This window comes from Pseudophryne corroboree, chromosome 5, assembly GCF_028390025.1.
Source record: "Pseudophryne corroboree isolate aPseCor3 chromosome 5, aPseCor3.hap2, whole genome shotgun sequence".
NCBI lineage: Eukaryota > Metazoa > Chordata > Amphibia > Anura > Myobatrachidae > Pseudophryne > Pseudophryne corroboree.
Genome location: NC_086448.1, coordinates 777854669 through 777867319, shown reverse-complemented (window position 1 = coordinate 777867319; position 12651 = coordinate 777854669). Strand labels below are relative to the sequence as shown.

The 12651-nt window shown below is 47.4% G+C and overlaps 1 protein-coding gene across 1 annotated transcript in view; it reads right to left on the bottom strand.

The window, feature by feature from the left end:
- Nucleotides 1-4600: 4600 nt before the first annotated feature.
- DNAJC19 (DnaJ heat shock protein family (Hsp40) member C19) overlaps nt 4601-12651 on the bottom strand; it is a 46611-nt gene continuing 38560 nt past the window's right edge. The window contains exons 5-6 of the mRNA XM_063924325.1: nt 6214-6284; nt 4601-4771 (exon numbers count right to left, since the gene is read on the bottom strand). Coding sequence (XP_063780395.1) covers nt 4695-4771; nt 6214-6284 — 148 coding nt within the window. The 3' untranslated portion in view covers nt 4601-4694. The remainder of the gene's footprint in view (nt 4772-6213; nt 6285-12651) is intronic.

Sequence of the window (12651 nt, the reverse complement as noted above, 5' to 3'; positions counted from 1 at the left end):
AAGTCTCTTGACTTGACCAAAGGCCTTGGAAATTTCTTCCCTGTGTGACTGCTCCCCAACCTCGGAGGCTCGTGTCCGTGGTCACCAGGATCCAGTCCTGAATGCCGAACCTGCGGCCCTCTAGAAGGTGAGCACTTTTCAGCCATCACAGGAGAGATACTCTGGCCCTGGGGGACAGGGTGATCCGCTGACGCATCTGCAGATGTGACCCGGACCATTTGTCCAATAGGTCCCATTGGAAAGTCCTTGCATGGAATCTGCCGTAGGGAATGGCTTCGTATGTCGCCACCATTTTTCCCAGGACTTGAGTGCATTGATGTATTGACACTTGTTTTGGCTTCAACAGGTTCATGACTAGAGTCATGAGTTCCTGCGCTTTTTCTGTCGGAAGAAAAACCCTCTTTTGGTCTGTGTCCAGAATCATGCCCAAGAAGGGCAGACGAGTTGTAGGATTCAGCTGCGACTTTGGAATATTGAGAATCCAGCCGTGTCGCTGTAAAACATTTAGTGAAAGTGATGCGCTGTTCAGCAACTTCTCCCGTGATCTCGCCTTTATGAGGAGATCGTCCAAGTACGGGATAATTGTGACATCCTGCTTGCGCAGGAGCACCATAATTTCCGCCATTACCTTGGTGAAAATTCTCGGGGCCGTGGAAGGCCCAAACGGCAACGTCTGAAATTGGTAATGACAATCCTGTACCGCAAATCTCAGGTACGCCTGATGAGGATATATGGGAACATGCAGGTATGCATCCTTTATGTCCAGAGACACCATAAAATCTCCCCCTTCTAGGCTGGCGATGACCACTCTGAGCGATTCCATCTTGAACTTGAACCGTTTCAAGTAGAGGTTCAGGGATTTTAAATTCAAAATGGGTCTGACCGAACCGTCCGGTTTCGGGACCACAAACAGAGTTGAGTAGTACCCCTTCCCTCTTTGAAGCAAGGGAACCTCTACCACCATTTGTTGAAGACACAATTTGTGAATCGCATGCAACACTATCTCCCTTTCCAGGGGGGATTTCGGTAGGGCCGATTTGAAAAACCGGCGAGGAGGTACCTCTTCGAATTCCAGCTTGTAACCCTGGGAAACAATTTCTATTGCCCAGGGATCTACCTGTGAGTGAACCCAGATGTGGCTGAACAGTCGAAGATGTGCCCCCACTGGAGCGGACTCCCTCAGGGGAGCCCCAGCGTCATGCAGTGGATTTTGCAGAGGTCGGAGAGGACTTCTGTTCCTGGGAACTGGCTGTGTTGTGCAGCTTTTTCCCTCTGCCCTTACCTCTGGCCAGAAAGGACGATCCACGTACTCTCTTGCTTTTATTGGAACGAAAGGACTGCATTTGATAATGAGGCGCTTTCTTAGATTGTGAGGGAATATATGGTAAAAAATTCGATTTACCTGCCGTAGCCGTGGAGACGAGGTCCGAGAGGCCTTCTCCAAACAATTCCTCACCCTTGTAAGGCAACAACTCCATATGCCTCTTGGAGTCGGCATCACCTGTCCACTGTCGGGTCCATAAGACACGCCTAGCAGAAATAGACATAGCGTTTATCCTGGAACCCAGTAAAGTAATGTCTCTTTGAGCATCCCTCATATATAATACAGCATCTTTTATATGCCCTAAGGTCATTAAAATGGTATCCTTATCAAGGGTCTCAATATCCGCTGATAAGGAATCTGTCCATGCTGCTACAGCACTACAAACCCAGGCCGACGCAATAGCCGGTCTGAGTAACGTACCAGAATGTGTGTAAATGGACTTCAAGGTAACCTCCTGCTTGCGGTCAGCAGGATCCTTGAGGGTAGCCGTATCTTGGGATGGAAGCACTATCTTTTTTGACAAGCGCGTCAAAGCTTTGTCTACTCTAGGGGAGGATTCCCACCGTATTCTGTCCTGCGACGGGAAAGGATACGCTATTAGAATCCTTTTGGGAAACTGCAGTTTTTTGTCTGGAGTTTCCCACGCTTTTTCGCATAATTCGTTCAGCTCATGTGAGGAGGGAAAGGTGACCTCAGGTTTCTTTCCCTTATACATGTGTACCCTCGTGTCAGGAACAGGGGGTTTCTCAGTGATATGCAAAACATCTTTTATTGCGATAATCATATATCGAATACATTTAGCCACCTTTAGCTGTAATTTTGCATCATCGTAGTCGACACTGGAGTCTGAATCCGTGTCTGTATCTGTGTCAACTATTTGGGATAGTGGGCGCTTCTGAGACCCCGAAGGTCTAGGCGACATTGGAACAGGCATGGGTTGACTCCCTGACTGTACCCCAGCTTCAGCTTTGTCTAATCTTTTGTGCAATAAATTAACATTAGCACTTAAAACATTCCACATATCCATCCAGTCAGGTGTCGGCACTGCCGACGGAGACCTGACATTCATACACTCCCCCTCTTCCTTAGGTGAGCCTTCAAACTCAGACATGTCGACACACGCGTACCGACACACCACACACACAGGGAAGCTATTTTCTGAAGACAGGTTCCCCACCAGGCCCTTTGGAGAGACAGAGAGAGAGTATGCCAGCACACACCCCAGCGCTATATGAGCCAGGAAAAAACACAGTATGTTTACCCTGTAGCGCTTTTGTTATGTATATGCGCCAATTATGTGCCCCCCCCCCTCTACTTTAAAACCCTTCTTTCACCGTGTGTCAAGCAGGGGAGAGTCCGGGGAGCTTCCTCTCAGCGGTGCTGTGGAGAAAAATGTCGCTGGTGAGTGCTGAGGGAGAAGCCCCACCCCCTCGGCGGCGGCCTTCTTTCCCGCTCAAATTTTCCAATAACATGGCGGGGGCTCTTTATATACATGTACAGTGCCCAGCTGTACATGTATATATGTGTATTTGCCATAGTAGAGGTTTATATTGCTGCCCAGGGCGCTGCGCCCTGCACCCTTACAGTGACCGAGGTGTGTGAGGTGAATGGGAGCAATGGCGCACAGCTGCAGGGCTGTGCGTTACCTCAATGAAGATCAAGGTGTCTTCTGCGGCCTCAGATGTCTGATCCTCAATACTCACCAGGCTTCTATCTTCCGGCTCTGCGAAGAGGACGGCGGTGCGGCTCTGGGACGGACGGCAAGGGTGAGACCTGCGTACCGATCCCTCTGGAGCTAATGGTGTCCAGTAGCCTAAGAAACAGAGCCCTGAAACTCAGAGAAGTGGGTCTGTTTCTCTCTCCTCAGTCCCTCGATGCAGGGAGTCTGTTGCCAGCAGGCTCCCTGAAAATAAAAAACCTAACTAAAATGCTGTTTTTACAGGAAACTCAGGAGAGCTCCTGAAATGCACCCAGTCTCCACTGGACACAGTATCAAACTGAGGTCTGGAGGAGGGGCATAGAGGGAGGAGCCAGTGCACACCCAGAGTCAAAGTCTTTCTTAAAGTGCCCATGTCTCCTGCGGAGCCCGTCTATCCCCATGGTCCTTACGGAGTCCCAGCCTCCTCTAGGACGTTAGAGAAATTATGATAGATTTTATTCTGAATTTTAATTCCTGGAGTTTGGCCTAAGAACTGCATTTATAAAATATCATTATTTCTGTAATTAAGTGGTTTGATTTTATACACAGGAGCAGACGCGTCATAGTGCGGACGGACCCTGTGTGTTTTCACCCTGCGCGTGCTGCAGGGCCAAGTAGTGGTGATGGCGACTCGTACACGCGTAATCCTCTCTCTACTGGCAGCTGCAGGGACGTAACATTGGCACCGTGTAATAAGGGTGTATCACATGACTTGAGGGCTATGCAGTTACCCATACATGAAGATACTTCTGTTTCAGATGAGTCTTTTGCACCAGAGATCGAGCTGGGGTATGTGTGCACCAATATTGATGGCTGCTACAAAAACGAACATATGGATCGTCACATAGATGCGTACAATTCAACATACGGCATCGGCTAATATCTGAATTTCTTTCCTCAGTGCAAGCAATGTGGGGGTAATTATGGCCTACTAGTGTTCAATTCTGCATTACCCCAAATCGAAAACTCTCCCCAAAGTACATTCAGACATTTCCGATGTATGATGAGATCTGTTGCTGGAACTCTAATCATTGTTTCCACAGTATAAATATAAAGGGCTATTACAGCAGCCTTCAACAGAACACAACACAGGGACGCCTGCAGAATATGTGCTTATCGGCTGACATTTTATACAGTTGCCTGACTGAACAGACCGCTGGGCGGGCAGCACTGGTGTGGTTAATACTGTTTGGTCAGTGGGATGTGAACAGCATAAATATCAGTCAATTCTCCAGTAGATGTATCTCACTCTTTCCCCCTTACAGAGAGAATGACTCATTCAAAAGGCGGCAGAAAAACACATGATATTCACAGTCCATCTTACGCCATACAGGCTTGGAATGGACTCTTTCCTCAAGGTCTCTCCGGCCTCATCATGAAGTGACATTATTCCCACTGGTAATGTGAGGCAGTATAATTAACGCGACACGGAACGGTGCTTGATTCAATAATACACTGTACATTAATTTATTCTCAGCTCCTCAGAGGGGAATATCTGCTTCCGTGATGTTACACCCAGCCTGTGATTGAGGAGGCCTTGGAACGGGCTCATGGCAGATCGTCGAAGAAAAGAGATGGACGATTAACATGGCTTTATTGACAATCATTTTCCGCAAACCCAAATCACACTGAGGTAAAAATTATAAACAGTTCTCATGTAGTCTCCAATGTTCAGCTCTTTCTCTTTGCCTGAGCGTCCATCATATCTTTTGCTTCATTAATCTTGGCTGCGAGATACGGAGATCCACCTACAGAGAAAGACACCTACCTGTTACAGTGGCACAAGAGATGCAAACACAGGGCAATAATAAACAGAGAAGACACTACGGAGTGATATCGGTCTACACAGAAAGAGAACACAGATGGTTTATACAGGAATAAGAGGCCAGCGGGTCCTATCCATTTGATAGATAGACAGTGTCTAGTTAGACAGTCAATAGATAGACACCATATGTTAGATGGACATTAGGTCGACAGGGTCAAAAGGTCGATATGGAAAAGGTCGACAGGTCAAAAGGTCGACAAGTCAAAAGGTCGACATGGTCAAAAGGTCGACATGGTCAAAAGGTCGACATGAAAATGGTCGACATAAAAAAGATAGACAAATGTTTTTTTTTAAATGTAACATGTTTTTGGATTATTTCATACTTTCTCTATCCATGTCGGCATAGAGTTGGTTATAAACCTTGTGGCGAGCGCAGCGAGCCACCGTGCCCGAAGCGTGGCGAGCGAAGCGAGCCCCGCGAGGGTATGCCTTTCTACAACTGGGGGTCCCAGATGACAAAACTATCCACACAAACCAGAAAAATGCAAAAAAACATGGTGTCGACCTTTTGACCTGTCGACCCTTTGACCCTGTCGACCCTTTGACCCTGTCGACCCTTTGACCCTGTCGACCCTTTGACCCTGTCGACCCTTTGACCCTGTCGACCCTTTGACCCTGTCGACCTAATGTCCATCTAACATATGGTGTCTATCTATTGACTGTCTAACTAGACACTATCTATCTTTCATACCGGAACCCCAGCGGGTATGGTTAGCAAACAAATTTTTTTTTTTTTTTTTTTTACAATTTTAAACCGATGGAAACCAATCTGAATCAATATTGTGATTCAGGGGCTAAAACGCACATTTACTAACATTTAAATAACCATCAAAAAATTATCCGTTCGTAAATGTGTGTTTAGTCAGAATACTGATGCTGGAATCCTGACACTATTCGGAATGCCAACACCGACTTCCTGACTTGGTTCACCATCACTGCGCTGGAATCCCCGACAGCCAAGATGCCGAATGAGTACACACTGGACTGCAGAAGAGGTAAGCCGCGGGGGGAGGGTTGGGTTTAGGCTGCGGGGAGAGGTGGTGGGGGTGGGGGGTGGGGTTGGTTAGGCTTGGTTTCGAAATTACAAGATGTGCTGCCGCTTAGTAAATCTAGCTACAGGGCATCAGAGCAATGAAGGGGATCAGATAAGCACCTTAAAACACGTCACACGACTAACCCTCACAAAATGAAATATTCCTTAAAAAAACGACCTTCTTTAAAGTGCTAATTACCCATTATGCCCAGAGAATTACGATTTGGCCATTTCCCCGAGTCCATTATTATTATACAGCTGTATGTCCCCTGTGTGCACCTCCCTGCAGTATAGAAATATGTGACACACAGAAGACACTGTGCTATACTTACCTTTGTCTGGGTGATTTAGCAGCATGATCTGTCTGTGAGCGTCTCTGATCTTGATTTTGTTTGCAGTTGGGCTACAAGAAAAAAAGCTGTGTGTAAATTGACTGCAGAGCACGGAGAGTCCCAGGATTACTTATATCCTTTCATTTCCCTGCACCGAACAAGAAGTGACTTCACACATCTCACTGCTGCTGGGAGAGGGGAGCTGCCCAGGGATAGCCTCCAGTAAGAGGCGCTGCCTGTGACTGCTTCCTTGTAATGTACTGGCCTCCTCAGCGGAGGTGGTCAGGGTCTGCTGCTATGGAATTAGCGACAGGTTAACATTTGCCAATTTCAAAGTTACTCAGATACACTGTCACAAGTTACAGAAACCCCCGCTTTATATATCCTCGCCCCGAGTAGAAAACAGGCCAACCAGTAGAGAGCTGGCAGACAAGAGTCTTGGAGGAGGCCGAGATAACAAAGGGTATCGGGGAAGAGGCTGGGATAACAGAGGAGTCTTTCAGGAGGATGGATGATTCCCGATTTGCTATATTAAGAGGGAAGGGATAAACGTGGATAACCCTTTACGTAACTAGTGATTCCATGTATTTATTTTGCAAATTGATAAGAAAACACAGGAGAATTTCTTTTTCAGGAATAAGCGTCACGTACAGTACATTCACAGATGTCATTACAAGGGATACAGGAAATAAATAGCTCAACCCAATGTCCCCTCTTGCAATTACCATGTGACGTCACATGCGAGAAATCCATGGATCGCTCAATACACAGTCATTTGTTTAGGAATAATTACTGCAGGACATGCATAAACCCATTAGGCTGGATTGATCCTGAAAACACTCAATTCCCAAATGTTCTTCAAACAGGCTGCAGCCTACTGCGATATTTACCATGCAGACAGTGAGGTGGGAAGACTAAACAACTAGTACATGAGATATCCTAAATAACATTATACCAACTCTAATCAGCTGCCATTTAGTTGCTTTATTAGAGCTTGTGCAGAGCATTCTCTCTTGCCAGTTCCAGATGGAACAAAGAACGTGTCAGGTGTTCGCACATTCTGGACAGATATCCAGGAACTGTCCTACAGGTAACCTTACAGGAAAGGTAGTACTGACTTTAATAACAAATCCTTTGTCTATTACAGAACACAAAATGATTGGTCGCGACAGATACCTGCAGAATACGTGACATAAATGGATTTATTCATAAATGGTTATGCTTATAAATGCAACAATAAAATGGAACAGGACACATGTAAACCTGGGAACGCAGGTGAGAAGAAAACACAGGAAACCTGAGCTCCTGGGATTCTGCTCTGACCTGCGTTACCCGTTACTGGTTCTGTGAGCAGAACTCTCCTTTTTCTAACGTGGCAATCAGCGACACAGAATTTCAGTGAAACACTATGCAACAAACTTCAATATATTTATGTCACGCATTGGCTTCCTTGTAACATGGAGCACCCCATATCAGCTAACACTTCCCATCAGACACTTCCGCAGACTCTTAAATTTAATGATTACCAATACCGCAACAATTTGTTTGTTAATAGGACAAACTATTTAGGACCACTGCGTTAATATAGGATTTTAATTACCTACTGGTAAATCCTTTTCTCGTAGTCCGTAGAGGATGCTGGAGTCCATATTAGTACCATGGGGTATAGACGGGTCCACTAGGAGCCACTGCACTTTAAGAGTTTGAGAGTGTGGGTTGGCTCCTCCCTCTATGCCCGTCCTACCAGACTCAGTCTAGAAACTGTGCATTAGGAGACGGACATCTTCGAGAGAAGGATTATACACAGATAGTGGCGAGATTCACACCAGCTCATACACAAGGCAAACCAAGCAAACTAGCTTGAAACTCAGCAACAGCTGAAACATTACTAAACCAAGTAACAAGGCAGTTCTTAACTAAGAACAAAGTCGTACTGAACCAGAGAACCACTGCAGGACAACGAAGCGCTGGGCGGGCGCCCAGCATCCTCTACGGACTACGAGAAAAGGATTTACCGGTAGGTAATTAAAATCATATTTTCTCTTACGTCCTAGAGGATGACAGCGCTCCTAAATCTGATACTCTTCTAGCTGATGCCATAGTCAGTAGAAAGAGTACTTTCTCTTACGTCCTAGAGGATGCTGGGGACTCCGTAAGGACCATGGGGTATAGACGGGCTCCGCAGGAGACATGGGCACTCTAAAGACTTTAGATGGGTGTGCATTGGCTCCTCCCTCTATGCCCCTCCTCCAGACCTCAGTTGGATCCTGTGCCCAGAAGAGACTGGATGCACTGCAGGGGAGCTCTACTGAGTTTTCTGAAAAAGACTTTTGTTAGGTTTTTTATTTTCAGGGAGCACTGCTGGCAACAGGCTCCCTGCATCGTGGGACTGAGGGGAGAGAAGCAGACCTACTTAAATGATAGGTTCTGCTTCTTAGGCTACTGGACACCATTAGCTCCAGAGGGTTGGAACGCAGGTCTCATCCTCGCTGTTCGTCCCGGAGCCGCGCCGCCGTCCTCCTCCTCACAGAGCTGGAAGATAGAAGCCGGGTGAGTATAAGAAGAAAGAAGACTTCAAAGGCGGCAGAAGACTTCAGATCTTCACTGAGGTACCGCGCAGCGTTACTCCCACATTCACACACACTGACGACACTGTATGGGTGCAGGGTGCAGGGCGCAGGGGGGACGCCCTGGGCAGCAATAATAAACCTTAAGGGACACTGGCTGACATATATATACTGCGGAGGCAGTATATTAAATAAACCCCCGCCAGTATAAAGAATTTGAGCGGGACCGAAGCCCGCCGTTGAGGGGGCGGAGCTTGATCCTCCGGCACTAACCAGCGCAATTTTCTCCACAGCACGCTGCAGAGAAGCTGCTCCCCGGACTCTCCCCTGCTGAACACAAGTACAGAGGGCAAAAAGGAGGGGGGGGGGGCACATTTATTTGGCGCAGTGAGTGTATTATTGATATATAAAGCCCTGTACAGACTGGGATTTTGTTCCAGTGGCGCTGGGTGTGTGCTGGCATACTCTCTCTCTGTCTCTCCAAAGGGCCTTATTGGGGGACTGTCTATATATATCTATCTATATCTCTCTCTCTCTATATATATCTATATCTATATATATATCTCCCAGAGTGTGTGGGGGTGTCTGTACGTGTGTGTCGGCATGTCTAAAGCAGAAGGCTCGTCTAAGGAGGAGGTAGAGCAGATGATTGTGGTGTCTCCGTCGGCACAGTCCACACCTGATTGGATGGATATGTGGAATGTTTTAAATGGAAATGTGTCTTTATTACATAAAAGATTGGACAAAGCGGAGTCCAGAGAAAAAGCAGGGAGTCAATCCATGGCTTTGACTGTGTCACAAGGCCCTTCAGGGTCTCATAAACGTCCCCTGTCCCAGGTAGCAGACACTGATACCGACACAGATTCTGACTCCAGTGTCGACTACGATGATGCGAGGTTACACCCAAGGGTGGCCAAAAGTATTCATTATATGATTATTGCAATAAAATATGTTTTGCATATCACAGAGGACCCCTCGGTGCCTGACACGAGGGTATGCATGTTTACGGAGAAGCAACCTGAGGTAACCTTTCCCCCATCTCATGAGCTGAACTTTGACGCGCTTGTCCAAAAAGGTGGCGCTACCGTCTCCAGACACGGCAGCCCTCAAGGATCCTGCTGATCGCAGACAGGAGACTACCTTAAAATCAATTTATACACATACACTCATCTCAAAAATACTGAGAATCATAAGACGAAAAAGAGTCCAGACAATACTCATTGTTCCGGATTGGCCTCGGAGGGCCTGGTATTCAGATCTTCAGGAAATGCTCACAGAAGATCAGTGGCCTCTTCCTCCCAGGGAGGACCTGTTGCAGCAGGGGCCCTGCGTGTTCCAAGACTTACCGCGATTACGTTTGACGGCATGGCGGTTGACGCCAAATCCTAGCTAGGAAAGGTATTCCGGGGGAGGTCATCCCTACTCTGATAAAAGCTAGTAAGGAGGTGACGGCGAAACATTATCACCGTATCTAGAGGAAATATGTATCTTGGTGTGAAGCCAAGAATGCTCCTACGGAAGATTTTCACCTGGGCCGTTTTCTCCACTTTCTGCAGACAGGAGTGGATATGGGCCTAAAGTTAGGCTCTATTAAGTACAGATTTCGGCCCTGTCAATATTCTTTCAGAAGGAATTGGCTTCTCTCCCAGAAGTCCAGACTTTTGTAAAGGGAGTGCTGCACATCCAGACTCCTTTTGTGCCCCCAGTGGCACCATGGGACCTTAACGTGGTGTTACAGTTCCTTAAGTCACACTGGTTTGAACCTCTTCAAACAGTCGAGTTAAAATTTCTCACTTGGAAAGTGGTCATGTGGTTAGCCTTGGCATCTGCGAGGCGGGTGTCCGAATTGGCGGCTTTGTCTCACAAAAGCCCCTATCTGATTTTCCATGTGGATAGAGCAGAGTTGAGGACTCGTCCTCAATTTCTGCCTAAGGTGGTTTCATCGTTTCATATGAACCAACCTATTGTGGTGCCTGTGGCTACGGGGGACTTGGAGGATTCCAAGTCTCTTGATGTAGTCAGGGCCTTAAAAGTTTATGTAGCCAGGAGGGCTCGGGTTAGGAAAACAGAGGCACTGTTTGTCCTGTATGCAGCCAACAAGGCTATTGCTCGCTGGATCTGTAACACGATTCAGCAGGCTCATTCTACGGCTGGATTGCCGGTACCAAATTCGGAAAAGGCCCATTCCACTAGGAAGGTGGGCTCTTCTTGGGCGGCTGCCCGAGGGGTCTCGGCATTACAACTTTGCCGAGCAGCTACTTGGTCGGGTTCAAACACTTTTGCTAAATTCTACAAGTTTGATACCTTGGCTGAGGAGGACCTCATGTTTGCTCAATCGGTGCTGCAGAGTCATCCACACTCTCCCGCCCGGTCTGGAGCTTTGGTATAATCCCCATGGTCCTTACGGAGTCCCCAGCATCCTCTAGGACGTAAGAGAAAATAAGATTTTAAACCCACCGGTAAATCTTTTTCTCCTAGTCCATAGAGGATGCTGGGCGCCCGTCCCAGTGCGGACTAAATTCTGCAAGACTTGTATATAGTTATTGCTTACATAAGGGTTATGTTACAGTTTTGATCAGTCTCTGGCTGATGCTGTTTTGTTTCATACTGTTAACTGGTTCGTATGTTCCAAGTTGTACGCTGGTATGTATCTTGCCCATAGATTAACAAAAATCCTTTCCTTGTACTGTCCGTCTCCTTTGGGCACAGTTCTTTAACTGAGGTCTGGAGGAGCTCATGAGCTGAACGCTTTATTTGAAAAAGCTTGGGAAACTCCAGACAAGAAACTGCAGATTCCCAAGAGAGTTCTTATGGCGTATCCTCTCCCCACACAGGACAGGTTACGGTGGGAATCCTCGCCCAGGGTGGACAAGGCTTTGACGCGCTTGTCCAAAAAGGTGGCGCTACAGTCTTCAGACACGGCAGCCCTCAAGGATCCTGCTGATCGCAGACAGTAGACTACCGTAAAATCAATTTATACACATACGGGGGCCTTGCTCAGACCGGCAGTAGCGTCGGCATAGGTATGTAGCGCAATAGCAGCATGGGCAGATAACTTGTCATCTGACATTGACACCCTAGATAAGGATAGCATTTTATTGACCTTGGGTCATAAAAGACGCAGCGTTATATATGAGAGACGCTGTGAGAGACGTTGGGCTGTTGGGTTCAAGAGCCAATGCCATGGCAATTTCTGCTAGGCGAGCCCTGTGGACCCGCCAATGGACAGGTCATGCCGATTCAAAGAGACATATGGAAACTTTGCCTTACAAGGGTGAGGTTTTATTTGGGGAGGGCCTCGCGGACCTGGTTTCCACAGCTACCGCGGGTAAATCTTCTTTTTTTGCCTTATGTTCCCCCACAGCAAAAGAAAACACCTCAATATCAGATGCAGTCCTTTCGGTCGCATAAGTTCAGAAGGGGCCGGGGCACTTCCTTTCTCGCCAGAGGTAAGGGTAGAGGGAAAAGAATGCCTGCTACGGCTAGTTCCCAGGAACAGAAGTCCTCCCCGGCTTCTACAAGATCCACCGCATGACGCTGGGGCTCCACTGCGGGAGTCCGCGCCGGTGGGGGCAGATCTGGGTTCTGTCAGATGTGGATCCTTGGGCGATAGAAATTGTATCCCAAGGCTACAAACTGGAATTCGAAGACGTGCCTCCTCGCCGATATTTCAAGTCGGCTTTGCCAGCCTCTCCCCCAGAGAGGGAAATAGTTTTAGCTGCGATACAAAAGCTGTGTCAACAGCAAGTGATTATCAAGGTTCCCCTAGTGCAACAGGGGAAGGGGTACTATTCAACTCTATTTGTGGTCCCGAAACCGGATGGCTCTGTCAGACCCATTCTGAATCTAAAATCCCTAAACCTGTATCTAA